At 47.4% G+C, this 21,663-nt stretch overlaps 2 protein-coding genes across 3 annotated transcripts; one reads left to right on the top strand and one right to left on the bottom strand.

The window, feature by feature from the left end:
* The first annotated feature begins 12,674 nt into the window (after window positions 1-12,674).
* Window positions 12,675-17,906, top strand: LOC120672832 (probable auxin efflux carrier component 5a). Its single transcript, XM_039953437.1, has 5 exons — window positions 12,675-13,782; window positions 14,243-14,328; window positions 15,044-15,201; window positions 17,420-17,496; window positions 17,590-17,906. Exons 1-5 carry the CDS (start codon window positions 13,091-13,093, stop codon window positions 17,660-17,662), a joined length of 1,086 nt encoding a protein of 361 aa, XP_039809371.1. The 5' UTR covers window positions 12,675-13,090; the 3' UTR covers window positions 17,663-17,906.
* Window positions 16,079-21,147, bottom strand: LOC120672831 (haloalkane dehalogenase 2-like). Of its 2 annotated transcripts, none has more exons than XR_005674342.1 (15): window positions 20,954-21,076; window positions 20,796-20,853; window positions 20,635-20,690; window positions 20,214-20,348; window positions 20,026-20,095; window positions 19,684-19,753; window positions 19,244-19,300; window positions 19,089-19,156; window positions 18,936-19,016; window positions 18,764-18,841; window positions 18,518-18,673; window positions 18,293-18,445; window positions 18,055-18,119; window positions 16,710-16,772; window positions 16,079-16,608 (listed from the first exon to the last, which is right to left on the bottom strand). XR_005674342.1 is itself a non-coding variant. In XM_039953436.1 (15 exons), exons 1-14 carry the CDS (start codon window positions 21,077-21,079, stop codon window positions 16,769-16,771), a joined length of 1,143 nt encoding a protein of 380 aa, XP_039809370.1. In that variant the 5' UTR covers window positions 21,080-21,147; the 3' UTR covers window positions 16,079-16,608; window positions 16,710-16,768. The 2 variants fall into 2 exon arrangements, 1 of the variants encoding a protein (XP_039809370.1); XM_039953436.1 differs by having other exon boundaries at window positions 20,248-20,348; window positions 20,954-21,147.
* Between the last annotated feature and the right edge of the window lie 516 nt (window positions 21,148-21,663).

Genomic DNA, 21,663 nt, shown 5'->3' with positions numbered 1-21,663 from the left:
TTCCCTCCTTGTGCCCTCTGGGAATTGGAGTAAGTTTTCAATCTCATACGCTTCATGTTTTGGTTGTGACGATTTGTGATTTCGTTTGTTGGATCATGAAGTGCGAGATTGGTGTAGTTCTTTGAGCTCTTTGACGTGATTCTAACCCTTCTTGTCTAGTGCAAATCCTCTGGAAATCACGAGCTCATTAGGATCTTAGTTCTTGAGCTTTTTACGTTTTTGAGAAAACCCCGTTCTTGTTCACTAAACCTGCGATTCCCCCCAAACCATGGAGTGATTCGTCAATTCCTTGCGTGGACATGTTCACAAGCCCTTTGTGATCATGCCTACAAAATTTGGTAAGGTTTGGACTTGATTTGATCCCTTAAACTGTGAGTTTTGGATCGAGCCGAGAGGAAAATAGAGTTTCTGGGCTTGGACTGGATTTCTTCCTAACACCGGTTAAACCGACGCTCGAGTTCGAGGTCGTCGGTTCAACCGGTGAGTAGGTTTCTCGCTAGTTGGGGTTTTCTGCGTGTTGTTGAATTGCACCGGTGCTTTCTCTCTCTAGAGCATCGGTTCGTCCGGTGTTGCTTCTGTGTGTGTTGTTTGACCGTTCGACCGGCGTATACAAGTTTCCTAGCGTCGGTTGAACCGGTGCTCTGCACTCGGCTTTGTCAGTTGTTGCACGTCGGTTTAACCGGTGCACACTGCGCGGATTTGGTGCGTTTTGTTGCCCCTTTGGACAACTGCACCGACGTCAGTTTCTGATTTTGTCGGTTAAACCGGCATCGCTCACCGGTTGAACCGACGCTATTCAAACCCGGGCGTCGGATCAACCGGTGCTTGCTATCTGCTGCTGCCGGCTCTGTATCACCGGATAGACCGACGTATTTAAGCTGTATACGTCGGTTCAACCGGTGATAGTATACCGTGCTGTTATCGAGCTGATTTCGTGTGTTTGTTTCCGCGCTCGATTTCACTTGTTAATAAGGTTTTTAGTGTTCGTGCAGCTCTTCTATAGCTACTCTGCAATACGACTAGACTCTTGGGTTGGGGTGCGCTTTTGGATCTTGAGCCGAAGTTTTCAATTGCGATAAGTTTCGAAGGCTCCCATTCACCCCCCTCTGGTCGCATTTCTCGGTCCTACAATTGGTATCAGAGCCGGGACGGTTTCTCTATAGCCCTCTCCGGTTCGAAACCATTGTGCGACCATGGGTTCACCAGGCAAACCCCCGATCTTCGATGGATCCGATTACGACTATTGGAAGGTGCGCATGCGTGCCTATCTTTTGAGTCTAGGTTCCGAGGTCTGGGAGATTTGCGTGGACCCTGATTATGTGAACCTTGCGGTCCGCACGACCGAGCTTCAGGTTAGGAGACATGAGGTCAATAGCAAGGCGTACAACGCTATCATAGCCTGTCTCTCTCGTCCTGAGTTCGACCGTGTTAGCGACCTTCTCACAGCCCGGGAGATCTGGACACGGTTGGCCAATTTCCATGAAGGAACCAACCATGTCAAGTCGAGGCTGTATGAGACTCACCGGCGGGAGTACGAGAACTTTTCTCAGTTGCCGGGTGAGAGCATCGACACCATGTTCAGTCGTTTTCAGTCGATTGTGAACAAGGTGCGTGCGAACCAGCCACAGGGCACCCAGGCCTACTCCGATCATGAGAAGGCTATGAAGCTTCTCTATGCTCTTGATCGCAAGGTCTGGGAGGTGAAGGTCCAGACTATCATAGAGTCTGCTAGCTATGAGACCCTCACCGTGGATGAGCTGTTCAGTAAGCTCAAGGCTTCGGAGGTGGAGAAGCTCTCTCGAGCTAAGATGGAAGGCAATCATGCTGATGCCTCCGCCTCCAAGTCGATGGCCCTTGTAGGCAACTCTGGAGCTAACTCTGACTCTTCTCTTGGAGGTTTTTGCTTGTCTTCTCTTGTGTCTGTGACAGATGAGCAGCTGGAGGTGCTGGGAAATGAGGAGCTTGCACTGATCATCCACAAGTTCCAGCGTGCCTTCAACAACAGACAAGCACGAGCGAAGACCTATTTCAACTGTGGCAAGACCGGCCACTTCGCCGCCGAGTGCCCCAAGAAGAAGAGTTCCAGGGATGATGACGGCCGCTCCAGGCACGAGGAGTACCGCGAGCACCGCCACAAGCACAAGAGTGGGCACTCCCACAAGAAGAATGGCGGACGCTCCAAGCGGCACCACGAGCGGAAGAAGAAGAATGTTGGCAAGTACAAGGACAAGCAGGCGTTTGTCGCCCAGAGCGAGGATCACTCCTCCACCAGCCAGAGTTCGACGTCTTCATCTTCATCCAGCTCCAGCGACTCCGACTCACACCACCGCGGCGAGAAGAAGCGAAGCACCAAGAAGAAGGCCACGGAAGGCTTCACTGGCCTTTGCCTCCACACTGGGAAGGGGGCCGGTTTCTGCACCATGGCCATCGACTCCGACGCCGACGGAACTCCTCCCACCACTGCAGAGCCTGCACCTCAGCCAGAGCCAAGCTCTGAGGTACGTCCTGAGCACCCCACTCCTGAGGAGTTGGAGGATCTTTACACTGCTCTAGATAATCAGGACTTGATCATTAAGGATGCTAAGAGGCAGTTTAGAGCTTTGAGACAGGAGCTGAAGGAAGTTAAACTAGCTTTAGAGATTGCTCAGTCTGTCCCTATTGTGGAGGATTGTGTTGAGGAGGATGAGTGCAGTCAGTGCATCGGATTGATGTCTGACCTTTCCGAGCTCAGGAGCAAGTATGATGAGAACTTGCTCAAGCTCGAGGAGGGCAAGAAGGCCTTGGACGAGCTCAAGTCCCGGCCTACCCTCTTGGGTGCTTGTAAGGAATGCCCAGTGCTTAGAGAAGAGCTTAAGGAGAAGAATGCTGCTTTGAGGAAGTTGGAGAAATCCGCAGTTCCTAGCTCTTGCTCTGCTGATTGTACTGTGTGCCCAAGCCTGATCTCTGAGCTTGAGGAGGCACGGAAGGACAAGACCCGGATGGAGGAGGAGAATTCCCATCTTCGGGAGATTCTCAGTTGGGTGTCCGCCCGCGAGCCTCAGTTGGGCATGATGGTTCAGCAGTTTAAGCGTCCTGATGGTGTTGGGGTTGGTTTTGCTTTTACTCCTGCTGATTTTATCCAACCCTATGGCAAGATTGGTGAGATGCTTGAGCCTAGAGTGAGTGAACTTTCTGCTTTCACAGCTCCACCAGCTCCTAAGCCAGCACCAGTTAAGGATGGGATTCTCACTGAGCCACCCAAAGCTCCACCTAAGAAACCAGTGTGGGTTCCCAAACCTAACCACCTCAAGAACCCACTGGATACACTCCCTCCTAGTGGCAAGCCTATTCCTAAACCCAAGGCGAGGACTCAGCCCCCCAGAGTGCCTCAGAGAGCCCCAGCTCCTACACCACATCCTACACACAGTAGAGGGACTTACCAGTGTGAGTGGTGCGAAAGGGAGGGTCACTTGGCAGAATTTTGCTTCCGGAGGTTGAGGTTTGAGCGCAGGCAGTCTGAGAGGCGCGCTCCGGAGGTGTTCCACCAGCCTACAGGTGGACACACTCCAGCTCGACGTGGGAAGAGGCGGGATGCCAGGCCATGTCGTGTAGGTGGAGGAGGGGGAGGCGGTGGTGGTTACCGTGCTCCTGTTGGTGGTTTCGCCGGCCCTGTTCCACACCGTGCTTTCGGTGATGGTCAGCGTGGCCGAAGCTTTGGTGGCGGAGGCGCACCACGTTTTCCTCAGCGTGGTGGTTGCCAACCACAGTTTTCGTTTGAGGATATTTACCCTGCTTTCGAGCAGATGGCACGACACTGGTTTGCTTCTTTCTGTGCTAACCCTAGTGTCGGGCCATTTGCCCGCTCTTTCTCTTCTTACTGAGCAGGACACTCGAGGCCTGGAGGACATATGGCTCATGGACTCCGGTTGTTCGCGCCACATGACCGGAAGTCACAGATGGTTCTCCAGCCTCACCCCGATGAAGGACAAAGAGTACATCACCTTCGGGGATAACAGCAGAGGAAAGGTACGTGGAGTTGGCGCTATTCGGATTTCAGATGACTTCACCTTGAGAGAAGTTGCTCTTGTTGATAAGCTGGGTTTTAATCTGCTCTCTGTTTCACAACTTCTTGATGATGGGTTTGAAGTGAGTTTTAAGAGAGGTTGCTCGCATGTTCTTGATTCCAGAGGAGAGTTTGTGTGCGGCATTGTTCCTTTTGGCCGTGTGTTTCGCATTGACTTTTCTAGATCTTATTCTAGCACCTCTCACTGTCTGGTGACTGGTCAGTCTTCTGAGCTCTGGAAGTGGCATAGGAGGCTTGGTTACTTGAGTTTTGACCTACTAGTTAGGCTCAGCTCACTTGATTTGATCCGAGGATTGCCCAAGCTTAAGTTGGACAAGGACCTTGTTTGTCACCCGTGTCGTCACGGGAAGATGGTTTCCCTTCCGCACCCACCTGTGAATCAGGTGATGACATCGCACCTAGGCGAGCTTCTTCACATGGACACCGTTGGTCCAGCTCGTGTGCGCTCTGTCGGTGGGAAGTGGTACATTCTTGTGATCGTTGATGACTTTTCTTGGTACTCTTGGGTTTTCTTCTTGGAGACTAAGGATGAGGCTTTTCAGTACTTTCGAGACCTTGCCTTGAGGTTACAGAACGAGCTTCCACATGCCATGAGGGCTATCCGCAGTGATAATGGCTCTGAATTTAAGAACGCTCGTTTTGATGACTTCTGTCGTAGCTTTGGTCTCGATCACCAGTACTCCTCTCCTTATGTTCCTCCACAGAATGGCGTGGTTGAACGCAAGAACCGGACCCTAGTGGAGATGGCCAGGACGATGCTCGATGAGCATAGGACTCCTAGGCGTTTTTGGGCCGAGGCGATCAACACCGCATGCTATGTTGCCAACCGCATCTTTCTTCGCTCTTTCATGAAAAAGACTTCTTATGAGTTGCGGTTTGGTCGACAGCCCAGAGTGTCCCACCTGTGTGCTTTCGGTTGCAGATGCTTTGTTCTAAAGGAGGGAAATCTTGATAAGTTCGAGTCTAGGAGCTCTGATGGCATTCTGCTTGGCTATGCTCTTCAATCTAGAGGCTATCGTGTTCTTATTCTTGAGACTAACCGGATCGTCGAAACTTGTAATGTAACCTTCGACGAGTCCACTCCTTCTTTGTCTGCTCCTTTGGAATGTGCAGGTGATGATGAGTTTGGCCAGGACATCTTCGAGGATGAGGATGAGCCTGAGGCCTTTGAGGGTGATGGTGGTGTCCCTGCGCCGGCTGCAGGCCCACTTCCTGGAGATTCGAGTTCTGACGACGATGGCGGCCCGCTCCCCACAGCTTCGACTACGGCCGATCCACGTCAAGCTCAAGGTTCTTCCTCCGGGACCCATGTTGAGGGCGGTGGCGAGGCGACTTCGTCAAGAGAAGCACCACGACACATTCAGCGTCGTCATCCACCTCAACAAATGTTAGGTGACCTCAACGAGCGAACCATGAGGTCCAAGGTAACAAGTATCGCTGGCTTTGCTCATTCAGCGTTTGTTGCCTCCTTTGAGTCCAAAGATGTTGGACATGCTTTATCTGATTCTAACTGGGTCAATGCCATGCATGAGGAGCTAGAAAACTTTGAGCGAAACCAAGTCTGGGTCCTTGTAGAGCCTCCATCAGATTGCCACCCTATAGGTACCAAATGGGTTTTCAAGAACAAACAGGGTGAGGATGGGATGGTTGTGAGGAACAAGGCTAGGTTAGTAGCTCAGGGTTACAGTCAGCAGGAGGGAATAGATTACGAGGAGACATTTGCACCTGTAGCTCGTTTAGAGGCCATCAGGATCTTTTTAGCCTTTGCAGCTTCGAAGGGGTTCAAGCTGTACCAGATGGATGTAAAGAGTGCCTTCTTGAACGGGTTTATAGAGGAGGAGGTCTATGTGAAGCAACCTCCTGGCTTTGAGAGTTCCAAGTTTTCAGACCGAGTCTTCAAGCTTCAGAAGGCTTTGTATGGTTTGAAGCAAGCCCCTAGAGCCTGGTATGCGAGATTGAGAGCCTTTTTGCTTAAGCAGGGGTTTGTCATGGGATCGGTAGATAAGACTTTGTTTCTCCTCAAGCGTGGTGCTGATTTTCTGTTGGTTCAGATTTACGTGGATGATATCATCTTTGGTGGCTCCTCTCACTCTCTTGTTTCTAGCTTTTCTGATGACATGAGCAGGGAGTTTGAGATGTCTATGATGGGTGAGCTTCAGTTCTTCCTCGGGTTGCACATCAAGCAAACCCGAGATGGCACCTTCGTCCACCAGGCCAAGTACACCAAGGACATGCTCAAGAAGTTCGACTTCGGGGACCTCAGTCCCATGCCGACTCCTATGAGCACTTCTACGGCGCTGGATGAGGACACTGAAGGTGTTGCTGTGGACCAGAAGGAGTACAGGAGCATGATCGGCTCGCTCCTGTACCTGACGGCCACCAGACCCGACATCCAGTTCGCGGTCTGTCTCTGTGCGAGGTTCCAGGCTTCTCCGCGCACTTCTCATAGGAATGCTGTGAAGAGGATCTTCAGGTACCTTCGATACACTCCAGAGTTTGGCTTATGGTACTCTGCTTCCTCTTCTCTTGCGTTGGTTGGCTTTTCTGATGCTGATCATGGTGGGTGTCGGATTGATCGCAAGTCGACTTCAGGCACCTGTCAGTTTCTTGGAACTTCTCTTGTGTCTTGGTCTGCCCGCAAGCAAACTAGTGTAGCTCTTTCCACCACAGAAGCCGAATACATAGCTGCTGCTAGTTGCTGCTCCCAGATCCTTTGGATGAGACACACTCTCAGCGATTTTGGCCTAACCTATGGCAGAGTTCCCATTTTCATTGACAGCACCTCAGCCATTAGTTTAGCCAAGAACCCCGTCCTACACTCTCGCTCCAAGCATATAGACGTGAGGTTCCACTTCCTGAGAGATCACTATGAGAAGGGTGATGTCGAGCTGACCCATGTGTCCACCGATAATCAAGTAGCCGACATCTTGACCAAGCCCCTGGAACAAGCCACCTATGCTCGCTTGCGGGGAGAGCTTGGCGTGTGCTACCCATTTTGAGTTGGGTAGTTGTTTTTGTAGTTTAGGTTTTGTTTTTCCTTCTTTTTGCTTTTTCTTGCATTTTGTGTACATACCATCTTGCATTGCATTTGCTCATATGCATTACACTTGCACTAAGCTTCTCATGTATGATATCTGTATTTGCTTGTGTTTTGTGTTGTGCTATGAGTTGTATATATGCTTTGACCATGAGTAGCTAGCTCCTTTGAATATGTTGTATATTGGCTCTGAGCTTAGCTATTTTATTCTTTGAAAATCATAAAACATGGTCACCTTAAGGATCTGCTACTAGCATGTGTAGGCTTGTATGCTTATGCTATCTTGTTTCATGCTTAGTGGCTAGGTCCTTTGCTATCATATGCAACAAGTTGCCCTCTTTTGCTTCCTGTTGGTGTGTTTTAATTGGTATCTAATTTCAAAAAGTCCAACAATCTGGTATATCTTGGTTTGCTCTGAGTGAAAAGATCCAGGTGGGATTGCTTGCACCACTGTTCTTGATCCGAGACTGCTCCTCTGGAGAACTTGGACAAGGCTGTGGATGACTGAGAGTGGTGTCTTAAGCTTCTGATGGTCCTTGACCTAGGCTTGGCACATTCACTAAGTTAAGCACTTGCAAGTTTTTCAACCCCTGGCACCAATTCTTTGTGTTTGAGAATTTTTCAATTGGTTTCAAGGATATCTGAGTGGCAGTTGCTGTGATATGCTTTGGGTAGCTCACATGTATGTTCTTGATAGTACTAGCATGCTTGTTTACCGTCTAGTATGCTAGGTCCTTTATGATGATGCTTTTCTTTTACAAATGACAAATGCTTGCTCATGATCTGTATAGATATATTCTTATGAGCTTCTCAATGCTTTGTCTTTGTATATATGCACCCTCATATGCTGTGCTGTTTCGACCCTTGCAAATGCTTCTGATCTGTACCTGGAAGCTTTTAGGCACGCATGCATTGCACTTCATGGCATATTTCCAGGGGGAGCATCTAGGCAGGGGGAGTTTCCTTGACGTGTGCCTTGTCAACAAGGGGGAGAGAATGTTCTTTTGTGTCTCATTGTGTCTCACCTTAGGGGTTAGGGGGAGAATTCCTTGTCCTAAGGGGGAGAGATTGTTTGTTTGGTCTCAGGGAGAGATTTAGACTTTGAGTGTGCACACATCGGGGGAGAGTTGCATAGTGAGGGGGAGCTGCATAGTGAGGGGGAGCTGCATTTCAGGGGGAGTTTTTGAGCTTTCTCATTCTCTTTGCTGGTTGCGTTGAGCTTTGCCTCTTTCTGGAGGGACCAGCTTTGCACATGCTTGGCTGTGTTGAGCCTTGCCTCCTTCTTGAGGGGTCAAGCATGTTTTGGAGTCAGTGCGTCGAGTCGTTGCCCTTGTCTTGGGGGCTGACTCTTTTGGCTTTGCTATCTTCAAGTGATCCTTTCTGGCCTTCATTCGCTTTTGATCACTTGAGTTAGCTCACTTTGTTTTCTATTTCTTTTTTGTTATCTTTTTCTATCACCAGTGCCCGTGTGGGGTGTGGTGTTGACAATGCACTCATCAAGGGGGAGATTGAGAGGCAGTGGAGGCCTGCTCCTTGGTGTGATGAGTGATTGCCAACACGTGGAGTGGACTAACTGTGTGTAGTCGCGACTCTGTGGAGATTACGCCAGTTCTTGGTCTGTGGTGTGCAGGTACACGGATGGCGCGGTGGCAGCGAGATGGTTTGGACAAGAGCGAGGCGCGTGCCGATGGACCATGCGGCGGAGTTGCGGTGGCTGGGAGCTCGACGACCATGCGGAGGCGGGAGACCTTGCGGTGGCGTTGGAGGCCCGACCGGATGACCGTGCGGTGGAGAAGGACGGCCCAGATGCTTGGGCCACTGCTAGGCCGCGTAGCGATCCACTCCTGGCGCCAAGGCGGGACGGCGTGGAGTTTGTTGGTAGCTCGGGAAAAACCAACGGCTGAGATGCGTCGACGTCGGCCGAGTCGGAGAGAGATGGTGATGGCGTCAGGGATGACGAAAGCGCTAGGGTTCTGGCGGGAGGTCGGACACGTGGCGACATCGGGCTTGGCGGGTGTGCCTGGAAACATCGCGCGGGTAGGTTTCGCGGTTCCTCCAAAACCGCACCCGAACTCGGTTTCGGCGGTTTTCCCAAAACTGCCCCTGTGAAGATTCCAGAAGGACGCGTGGCGACATCAGAGGAATTGCGTTGGGTCGAAGCAAACTTCTCCAAGTCGTCGCAGCCATCGGATGGTCTTCAATGTATCTTTTCCGGTTTTGCCCATAAGGGCTTTCTAGTTTAATTCTAGCACTTAGGGGTAATTTAGTCTTTAGAGAAAGACTTGGAGGAGAAGCAAAGGGGGAGAGGGAGTGGGTGGCGCCTGGACAAAAGGGGCGCCCTCCTCTCCTGGGTCGGGTGCTGGACAGAACGTGAAAGCAAAACAGAGAGCCAGCCGCCAGCCTTCCTCCTCTTCTCTTCTCCCTCCATGTTCTTCCTCCCTTCTCTCCTCTAGGTAGGATTTTAGCCATGGATTTGTGAAGATCTTGTACTGAATTTTCGTGGGAAAGGAGGCCCTTCCCTCCTTGTGCCCTATGGGAATTGGAGTAAGTTTTCAATCTCATACGCTTCATGTTTTGGTTGTGACGATTTGTGATTTCGTTTGTTGGATCATGAAGTGTGAGATTGGTGTAGTTCTTTGAGCTCTTTGACGTGATTCTAACCCTTCTTGTCTAGTGCAAATCCTCTGGAAATCACGAGCTCATTAGGATCTTAGTTCTTGAGCTTTTTACGTTTTTGAGAAAACCCCGTTCTTGTTCACTAAACCTGCGATTCCTCCCAAACCATGGAGTGATTCGTCAATTCCTTGCGTGGACATGTTCACAAGCCCTTTGTGATCATGCCTACAAAATTTGGTAAGGTTTGGACTTGATTTGATCCCTTAAACTGTGAGTTTTGGATCGAGCCGAGAGGAAAATAGAGTTTCTGGGCTTGGACTGGATTTCTTCCTAACACCGGTTAAACCGACACTCGAGTTCGAGGTCGTCGGTTCAACCGGTGAGTAGGTTTCTCGCTAGTTGGGGTTTTCTGCGTGTTGTTGGATTGCACCGGTGCTTTCTCTCTCTAGAGCATCGGTTCGTCCGGTGTTGCTTCTGTGTGTGCTGTTTGACCGTTCGACCGGCGTATACAAGTTTCCTAGCGTCGGTTGAACCGGTGCTCTGCACTCGGCTTTGTCAGTTGTTGCACGTCGGTTGAACCGACGAAGTGCCTCTGTGCACGTCGGTTTAACCGGTGCACACTGCGCGGATTTGGTGCGTTTTGTTGCCCCTCTGGACAACTGCACCGACGTCAGTTTCTGATTTTGTCGGTTAAACCGGCATCGCTCACCGGTTGAACCGACGCTATTCAAACCCGGGCGTCGGATCAACCGGTGCTTGCTATCTGCTGCTGCCGGCTCTGTATCACCGGATAGACCGACGTATTTAAGCTGTATACGTCGGTTCAACCGGTGATAGTATACCGTGCTGTTATCGAGCTGATTTCGTGTGTTTGTTTCCGCGCTCGATTTCACTTGTTCCTAAGGTTTTTAGTGTTCGTGCAGCTCTTCTATAGCTACTCTGTAATACGACTAGACTCTTGGGTTGGGGTGCGCTTTTGGATTTTGAGCCGAAGTTTTCAATTGCGATAAGTTTCGAAGGCTCCCATTCACCCCCCCTCTGGTCGCATTTCTCGGTCCTACATGAACCAAATGGGAGGGGAGATGCCATCTCCATTTTGCAGCAAGGCCGTCGCCGTGTGAGCCTCTGTTCGTGCCGAATGCTGCAGGGGGGCATGATCCGGCGGAGGCAAAATTCCCCTCTGCAACCGAAGAGGAGGAAGCCATTCGCCCGTTGCAAGTTGCCTGGGGCATTTGCAATTGCAGCATGATCGCATTGGAGGATGCGGATGGAAGTAGCAGATGATCTATCGATGGGACTTGCGTTGAGACGGATTAGGATTTTGGAACTTCTGTACTGCCTGCGTGACCAACCAGATGTTTCAACTTGTCCATCATATCATGTGGGCGTCAGCAGTTGGTTCCATGCATCGATCAAACAAAGCAGCATCAGCATCAGCATGGATGGATGCATTTGGGGATTAATTCCCTAATCCTCTCGGAATATATATTGTGGACATCGCTACCTTGCTTGTCCTTTGCCTCATTTGCTGAAGTATTCCTATTTCATAAAGAAAAAGGAGAATATTATTGCCTTGGTTTCTGAATTAGGCCGGGTCTTTACGTGTGCCTTCATATGCTAATAACCCTATTGTGTTTATCTGTGTCCTCAATGCAGGTGGGCATATTGCATCATGATTTTAAGTTCGTCACATGCTACTTATGTTCTAGTACTAATCGAGTAACTTTGGTGTTTGTTGTCTGACTAGAACTGCTACTTTTGTTTGGTGCTGGGATGCTCTTGAAAAAACACGACTCTTGGTCAGCGGATATTGTTTAGATCCAAATTTTTTTAGTATTATAGTAACTTCGAATGTTTGACCACTAATTAGGAGTATTAAATATGAATAACTGACGAAACTCATTCCATAACCCCCGGGTGTAATTGCGAGACGAATCTTTTAAATCTAATTGGAACATGATTAGACAATATCGTGCTACAGTAACAACCTCTAATGATAAATTAATTAGATTTAATAGATTCGTCTCGCGATTTTTTGTCCATCCGTGTTATTAGTTTTATAATTAGATTATGTTTAGTCCCTCTAATCTTCGGTTGAAAATTACTACGGTAAATTTCGTCCAAATTTTTATAGAATCTAAACATGGCCTAATGATCTCCAGCCTTTTGACCCTAACCGATATAATATCAAAAAAACATTCGCAGTCAGAATTTTGAACATTCGACAATTAATAATAAGGGTCTTCGAGTGCGTACAACTTTGCCCCTAACTTCTTGTATGAAAATGATCCTAAAAACTTATAAAATTCATATGTTATGAAAGTACTTTCATAACATATCCATGGTATATGTTCCAGGACTCTCTTGAAAGCCAATACAAAGTGACATCAATGCCATTCATTTCTCGTTTCACGAAAAAAAATATACAGGCATGATCGAAGCACCAAAAATAATGAAAAACAATAATTTGGACAGCAGGCAAGGGCTAGGAAAATAAGTGAATAACCACGTACTGACCGCTGTACAGTATTAGTTCCTTTGCACCAATATATGCTCTGATCCATCGGTGAACCCTGCATAGGATTACGTCTCTTTTTGTCTCTTCTCCATTACGCGCGAGCGAATATGTGCCCGTGAGAATTGTAGCTAGGGTTTGCTTTGTCCACCTGCAGGAGTGATCCTACTTGTAGGGCGCTTTTGCAGCAATGCCGACCACCCGAGACGTTGAAGCGTCAGAGATTCAGAGAATGAATTCTTCTGTATGAAAAGATCGAGCTGCTTATGAGTGCTTTTTCAGTAGGGTGTTTTCAGTAGTGAAAAATCGCGCGCGCACGCGCCTTCACCGGACGGTTGCCACTCTGATCATCAGAGCACGCATGAGACCGAAAGCTAGCGAGACCTCACGGACTCTGCTTTCGGCCACTGTCACGCGCTGAGACTCTGTAGTCTATAGAGCTCTACCTCCCTATCTCTAAACCTCACATCTCGCTTTCGTGCTTATCGTCGCTGATATTTATTCCATGCTCTCGTTTCAACGGCCAGGATCCACCGACCCATGCATGCACCCCTAGCTAGCCCAATTGCCCCTTGTTGCTGACGCTACCTGCATGCACCTGACGTCGTCGGCTTCCTTCTATAGCTAGAGCTCGCGCTCTATAAAACTCTCCACCCCACACACCCTGCCTCTCACACTGCACATCGCTTCGCACTGTTCCTTCTATAGCTAGCTTTGCTTGCTGCTGACCGGATTCTTCATCGATCGTCACCTAGCTATCTAGCTAGTAGCTAGCTGAAAGCGCTAGCTCGATCGAGAGAGGAAGAAATCCATAATTAAACAAGCAGCAAGCAACCTGCTGCAGCCAGCGATCGAGACGATGATCGGGTGGGGCGACGTGTACAAGGTGGTGGCGGCGACGGTGCCGCTCTACTTCGCGCTGTTCCTGGGGTACGGGTCCGTGCGGTGGTGGCGCATCTTCACGCGGGAGCAGTGCGACGCCGTGAACCGCCTGGTGGCCTTCTTCGCGCTGCCCTTCTTCACCTTCGAGTTCACGCTGCACACGGACCCGTTCCAGGTCAACTACCGCGCCGTCGCCGCCGACGTCATCTCCAAGGCGGTCATCGTCGCCGTCATCGCCTGCTGGGCCAGGTTCGCCGCCGCCAAGGGCGCCGGCTGCGCCGTCGGCTGGTCCATCACCAGCTTCTCCCTCTCCACGCTCACCAACTCGCTCGTCGTCGGCGTGCCCATGGCCCGGGCCATGTACGGCGAGTGGGCCCAGCAGCTCGTCGTCCAGCTCTCCGTCTTCCAGGCCATCGTCTGGCTCACGCTCCTGCTCTTCGTGCTCGAGGTCAGGAAGGCCGCCATCGGCATGTACGTCGCCGCCGCAGACGACTCCTCGGCGGCCGTCAAGGACGTCGAGGCCGCCGCCGGTGCCGCCGTGCCCGTCTCCATCGTCGGCGGCAAGCCGTCGCTCTGGGCGCTCGTCAAGGTGGTGGCGCACAAGCTGTCGCGCAACCCCAACACGTACGCCAGCTTCGTCGGCATCACCTGGGCCTGCGTCGCCAACAGGTACGCCTACGTCGTCGATCGTGTCCATGCATGCTGAATGCACTCCGGCCAGATATGATCTGCACAACGTTGCAGGCGTGATTCGATGGCTTGTTGCTAGGGATCATTCGGTTTGCCGGACGGCTGGCTTTTGGCTAGTGCGAAATGTGTGGTAGCCAGGGTGGCTAGCTAGCTGCCAGAATTGTGATCTGACGTGTAGCACACCTGACGTTCGTGACCGTAGCTATAGATGCATGGTGATGCTGCTCTGATCGATGCTCGAGCTAATGCAGACTCCACATCACATCTAATTTCAGTTTCTTTAATTCTTGCCTCCGGTTAATGCATCACATAATGCATGATGTGAGCTTACACCGAGTTTACTTACATATATTGATATATATAAATCAGAGTCTTGTATCTGAATGCGTATCTCTCTGGCGATGCAAAATTATATTGTTTTTGTCTCTGAATGGAACAGGCTGCACATCGAGCTGCCCAGCGCCTTCGAAGGCTCGGTGCTCATCATGTCCAAGTCAGGCACAGGAATGGCCATGTTCAGCATGGGTGAGTACACTGACTGACTCATGCAAAACATAAATAAATGTGCTGCAAAAACTAGCTTTATGCATGTACGCTTTAATTTCGCTAGATTCAATCGTTTCAAACTAGATGTACTGAATGAATAACATATTCTATCTCCTCCAAAAATGGTATACAACATATATAAAAATAAGATGTAGACAAATTAACTTTTGGTACAAATTAAATAAGAGTGTTGTCGAATATAGGACTGAATATACTGATAGATCGATCTGTGAAAATTATTCAGGCAGCAAAGCTACTAGCAAATAATGCTTAATCTATACGCATGATACATGTACACTAGATAAATCTTTTTCTCGAATGACTCATTATTCCCACTTTCTCGTATCTAATACTTCAGCCATTAATACATATTCTATTCGATAATCACCGAAATAATACAAGGAATAAAAAGGAGTAGGATTAGGAACCGAGCAAGGGCATAAATTCTATCTGCCGCATGAGTGTGTTGTAACGTAATAACTAAAAAGAAAGTGAAAAACTTCTTTAAAAAAAAGTGAAAAGCAATCCGTTTAAAAAAAACAATCCGATTTACCACATTAAAAAAAGCGTTTCCTTACTCATATAATAATAACTATAATGAAGCCCCAGCCACGTATAGTGATTTGCGACGGTTTACTTTCTGAGTTCTGACGGCCGGCGCGCATGTCATTTTCTGTTGTTGCATGGCATGCAGGGCTGTTCATGGCGCAGCAGGAGAAGGTGCTGGCGTGCGGGCCGTGCTTTGCGGCGCTGGGCCTCGTGCTCAAGTTCGCGCTCGGCCCGGCCGCCATGGCCATCGGCTCCATCGCCGTCGGCCTCCGCGGCGACGTCCTCCGCGTCGCCATCATACAGGTACCGGTTTGCAGCTCGCTTGCCTCTTTGGATTATAAATTTAGCATTGAAATTTAAAATAGCTGTATGTATCACCTTTGGCAATGGTAGGAAAGAAATTTGCACAAAAAAAATTAGTTGCTAGTAATTATAATAGTGGTTCGCATTGGAATTTCCTACGAAATTCTTATGGATTTGTGAAACAGACAGAGTAAGAAATTAGCTTACGAATTGCGGAGCAAATATGATGGTTTATTACATAGTAATTAACCTCAGGAGGAGGCAGTTTCTGGTGGTGGTCGCTACGTAGAGTTGATGGTATGATGACATGTCAATCTACCTACCTTCTGTAGGCGTGTTAGCTGTAACTTTTACCAACACTTTAGACCGACGTCTCGCAACTTTACTTTTGACAAAACGTCCCTTGACGATTCCCAATTGAACGTCGCGATGCACACGACTGATAGGTACATGCATGGACATAATCCTCAACTTTCTAGTTATTACTTCCTTTTTGGATATAGTAGTTTAACTCCTGGGAAAGAAACATTTCCCAAGGTCAGCCATCATTATTGCATTGCGCCGACATTACACTGCATCCACAGAAGAAAAAAAAATCGCACAAGCCGCCCGAACGTTTGTGTAGACGGGTCAGGAATAAAGGTCACCGGAAACCGGAGTAGCCTTTATAACAAATCAGAGGTATGGTTGGCAATGTCAGAGGTATGGAGGATCTGATGTCAAAACCACAAAATCACCACATTGAGATTCGAGATGAGCTTGTCAGCACCAGGACAGCAGAGCACCACTAACCTTACCCAATTGTGCTTTAAGACCAATAATGCTTGCACAGCCATAAACATGAACCTTATATGTAGCTTAATAAACAGCGGGCCCAAAGGCGCAATAAGAGAGTAGTTAATTAGTCCCGATGTTTATGCAAGTGCGCATTCCAAACAATGGTTGTTATCATCATTATTTCAGTATAAGCATATTGGCTATCCTGATCTTGTATAAGACTGCAGAGCAATCAGGGCTTGTTTGGTTGGTGCCCTGGAGAATCTGCCTGCGCCAGGCAGGTCCATCCAACCGCAGGCGAGCAAAATCGGACGCCTGGAGACGCTGCCTGGCCCAGGCAGCTTTCCCAGGGTCCGATCCAAACAGACCCTCATACTTTCATATCACACAGAAACATGGGTCAAATATTAAATTTTCCAACACTGAGCAATGCAAGAATCCTATTCCAAGAACATGGAACACAAAACCAGTAATGCTGTTGTTGTCTGAAGATGTAGAAGATCACTTTAGGGTAGTGTTTTCTTGACAAACTTATCCAGCGTGAGAGTGGGCTGGCCTCAATGGGTCGGTGCAGCCTCACTTTTCATAACAAGATGTGCATTTCCCTATTGCTTCGCCACATTTTGACTCCTGCCAAAGAAAAGAGATCATTGAAGGTAAAAAATGATTGTTTTTAAAGCATACACAGAGCAAACAGAACTTTGTTCAAGAAAGTGCAGCATGATCATTACACCAGAGTAGCGCATCTGTTATTGGCATGTTCTGGAGCCTGTCCCCACACAATTCATGGTCATCTGCCAAGCAAAATGCCATGTCAAAAGCATCAACTCGGGAAGTCATCATCAACCACTCATCAGAAGCATAATGCATAATGATGGATCAAACTATATTAATTAAACACGGGTCCAATATGTTAATAGAAATATAAAGAAAGTCCAACGACATAATTCAGCTGAAGGTTTTAAAACCCATTAGTTGCTCTTGTGGAGCGTCCACTTGTAAAATGCACTAGGGCAACCTGATAAAAAAATTGGTTTGCTTTCTTGGGAGAAAGAAAGGTTTTTATGTGGAGCACCGTCAAATAACAGAAGAGAATGCTTTGTTCTGTTCCCCGTATCGACTGATGCCCCATTTAGATTTTAGACACTTCCAGTCATATATATAATATGATAAAAGGATGTAAAATGGTATCAGTTTTGCTTTAGAGAGATAGGAGCTTCCGTATGCTCAAAGATAAACATTATTTCCGTTCGCCAAGTTGGAGTTACCGTATGATAAAAGGATTTATTTTTGAGAGTGGATTTGGTGCCCCATTGTGTTTTCAATTTGTTTCTAGTGAGTAATGCGAGCATATGTGTACAATATTGATAACTTGAGATTTTGTTTCCGCCTGAAGTATGGAATTTATGCATAGGCTAATATCTGTACAAACTTTCTGCAGGCTGCACTACCTCAATCCATCACATCATTTATATTCGCAAAAGAATATGGGTTGCATGCTGATGTTCTCAGTACTGCGTAAGTATTTTGATCTGGCTACAGGTTGGTAGTAGTCGAAGGCTTGCTCCTGAAATTTCCTAGCCTTAACCGTATTGTTGCTCAATTTTGCAGGGTTATTTTTGGGATGCTTGTCTCCTTGCCGTTGCTAGTTGGATTTTATATTGTTTTAGAGTTAATTAGATAGACAAGGGTGCACAGTGTTAAGCCTACTGATGAAACTCGTTCTTCCCTTGAAGCTGCCCAAACATGCATACTGACAACAAGTGCTAAGAAATGTCTGCTGCTTTCTTTCCTCATTGCACAAAACTGCAAATGGAGTTATTGAGTAATATCAAATATGTTTTGACATGTATTATGTACGAAGAATGCTTATTCATTCTGTTACTAAAATGAATGTGTAGCATGCAGATTTGATTTTGGTTTTGTTATCACTGAGCCAGTCTAAGCAGGAAAAGTTGATGGTTATAAAAAAAATAGCAGGGATATAAATTCATTATTGCCTAACTTTATTAAGAGCCAACCTAAGTTTGCCCATTTGAAAACTTATCAGAGGAGGAAAGCAAGAAACAGGATTACCTCAATATACTTTTGACTATATTGCCTAACTCTTCACCACGGTCCTCCTGCACATGGTGCCCTGCCTGCACAAGTCATTGCACAGGAGAATACGAATTAATATAATATGAAATGAAGAAAAAGTAAGAAACAAATTCAGAAATTGCATCATACGTTCATACAGCACAAACCACACACTCCCAGCCACATACAAGCATGAAAATGATTAAACATGAAATAAGTAGTTTTCATGACAAACCATTGGCAGCTCTACAATCTTCTGGTTTAAGCCCCCAAAAAACTCTTCCACCCCATCATAGCTGAGCCAACGATCTCTCATGCCCCAGCATACTGTCGTCTTTGTTTTCCACGAATCACTTCCTAATATGCTTCTCATGGATTCAATGTATGCCTGTGTTAGAAACATCCAATTTAGAACGTATAAATTCAATGAAGCAAACACAATGAGATAGATGGGAACCACCTTAAGGTCCTTTTTCATAGCTTTGCTTATTGCATTCAGCGCAAACCCAGAGGAGCCAGAGACAAGGTATGGCCTTCTATACACCATAGCATCTTCCTCCTTCATCATGTATGGACCACAACTAGTCAGTACCTTATCACTAGCTCTGAGAGGGTCCTGAAAGAATTCAAGGAAAGGAATTACATCTGAATGCAAAACCAAATCAGTCAAATAGGGTTCAACTCAGTTGACATGATGTCTGCAAACCTGAGAAAATATCTCGCCCAACAAGAAGTTACTGAATGAAGCCAGGGGAGATGGAAGGCTCACATGTTTATCAGTTATCTATAATATAAAAATATTTCAAGATCAGCGTACAACTATGAGGATTGTGAAGGAAGAACTGTATTTATGACTGTAACAACTAACAAGAACTAACCGGTGGATTCACTAGAACAAGATGGTTCAGTTTGTCTTGATGTTCACTAGCATATTTGACTGCAACTGGAGCAAAGTAGCCCTGCAAATTTACATTCTTATGCAACAAATATCGTAGAGATGCATACATAAACACTGTCACAATGAGAAGAACCTGGACAACAATAGAGAGCTTATCAGGAGCAACAGCATTGACTAGAGATCCCAAGGACGCAGTATACTCTGAAAAATAGGAGTTGATATCATTATGTTGTTGACTATGCGCATATTTGGGTAAACAGAACAATCAGTATGTTTCGATCATTTTACCGTCAAGAGTATAGTCAAAACCATATTTCGGTTGAGGCTTATCAGAAAATCCAAATCCTGCAGACAGAAACTTCTTTGCGTTCAAATTAGATAACCAAATCATTCAGCGCCCCAATCCCAATACCAGGGAACAGAGTAGCAAGATTAAACAAAATGGGATTTTAGAAGGTTATAATGTTGCTGCGTGATTTTACAGGAGGTAGAATTTGCAGATGGCAAATTATAACCAAATGTTGGCTTGTTTTTGAGTTTTGGTGCCAAAAGATCATATTTGGTACAAGTGACGACTCTGTATGGGTATATATATACTCATCAGGCATAACTATCAATACTCCAAAACATTTGCGCCACCGGCAACATTAATATATGCACTGGTTCTTCTCCCTGCCAAGTCAGAACCTTTTGCATTAATCGGACTGCAAGAGATGTGTGTAACTCACCGAGCCAATCAAAAGCAATGGCATGATATTTGTCTGATAGTAAAGGCAGCACATTGCGATAAGAGTATGCCTGTAACCAAGTATAGTAGCAATAAATCATGAAATTATATAGATCAGCTCAGCCAATTTCAGTTTAAGAGATCTCTACAGTTTCATAAAGCAACTGCAGGTTTTGAAGAACTTAGCAATGCTAATTTAATTATAGACTCATAATTTTATTTCTACTGACATTAGCCAATCTTCAATAGGGCACATGAACTCAGGTAAAGACATATCTCATACTTTCAATCAACCAATCTGTTAGTCATGCAAGAAATAAGCAATAAGCAGATAAAACCCCACCTGAGATGGCAAGCCATGAATTAAAAGCACTTTAGGACTAGAAGAGCTCCCAGCCTCCACACAGAACCATCTGCATCACAGTGAAAACACAAACGACAGCTGTTTTCTGTAATGTGTCAACATACTTCTCAAGAAAGTAGACACACGGCATAAAAGTACAAGATTGAATGCAATACACATTTTTGTACCTGACACCCTGCTAACCAATATAGCTCAATTCACCTGAAAACATCATCTGAAGGTTGAGATCCTGATCCCATCGTCAGGCCAAAGAAGGGGTCCTTTGCCTTCCCTTTGTCCCCATATACAGGGTAAGCATTTACCTGCATTGCAATTCAACGCCATCAGATCAAAATTGAAGGTCTCTACTGCACCTAATGCATCCGCAACTAATTGCATCACACCAGCATGTGCGCACACAAAAAATGGAACATCAAAATGCACCCTGCAGGATAAAGGCAGATATTCATGGAATTAGACTACATTTCAAAGAAGAGGCGCCAACATGTTTCCCTTTCTCAGCTTGCAAATGTGAAATCCGATGTCAGAATGTCAGATGGAACCATTAGCCAATTACAAAACAGCCACGAAAATAGAGCAGCAGCATACCATTTTCCCCTGAGCAAACCACTCGTCCGACTTACTTGGTCCTTCCCCATATTTCCCTGCACCAATAACGATTTAACGAAAAGGAACAAAAACAATATTGAGCAACCCAAATCGAGCCCGCTTGACAAAAGCCCAGAATTCAGTCATTGACAAGCCCTAACCTCCACTGAAGGAGAAGCCGTCCCCAATGGACTCCTCCGCATCGATCAAGTAGTAATCCTATACATCAACACACACTTAAATGAAACTTCCGATCACAAATGCGGCATGGTAACATGATCGGCTCGCATCAGTGCGCGGGTTTGTGATCGTGCGAGACCTCGTCGTTGGGGAGGGCAGCCCGGGGCCAAGAGGGGAGCTTCCGCGGCCGTAGGCGGGAGGGGAGGGCGGTGCGGAAGCTCGGCGCGGCTACGGCCGGGCCAACGACGGCGAGCGGCGGCGCCATGGGAGGTGGTGGATGCTGCCATGGGGAATCCGATTCCGTTGGTGTTTTGGAGGGAGGAGGCGAACAGGGGATAGGATTTGCTTGGTTGGCGCGCCTTCCGCCCCAGCTCCAACTGCCGTGGGCCCCAACTGCCACCTCCTCAAGCCCAGTTTCTTTTGTGGGCCGTCGGCTGAATAGAGAGAGAAAATCGACTGTAAAATTTCACACCAGCATCAAATCCTTTGTGGGCCGCTGGCCCGTGGTGGATATCCTCGTCCGTCCAACCAATGCTAAATGCTGCGCATGAACAGAGAGACAAATAAAGAAAGAGAAAAAAATGTGACAGCATGGCATGACGTCTGGTTAATCTTTTTTTTAAAGAAACACAGACGTTGACGGTTCGAGAGATTGATGAAGTCACCAACAACATCTCGCTGTCGATGGATACGTCATCTACCACGGAAAGAAAAGTGCTGGTTAAATTATGAAATAAATCAAGAAACGCTCGTGTCGCCCCGGGGCGGCTCGGGCGGACCGCCGCCGCCTCCCCAGAGCCCCTCCCGTCGCCGCCCCTCCACCACGCCGTCGCTGGAGCGTGCCGCCGG

The sequence above is a fragment of the Panicum virgatum genome, chromosome 5N (assembly GCF_016808335.1).
Source record: "Panicum virgatum strain AP13 chromosome 5N, P.virgatum_v5, whole genome shotgun sequence".
Taxonomy (NCBI): domain Eukaryota; kingdom Viridiplantae; phylum Streptophyta; class Magnoliopsida; order Poales; family Poaceae; genus Panicum; species Panicum virgatum.
This window is presented reverse-complemented; position numbering and strand designations above follow the sequence as displayed.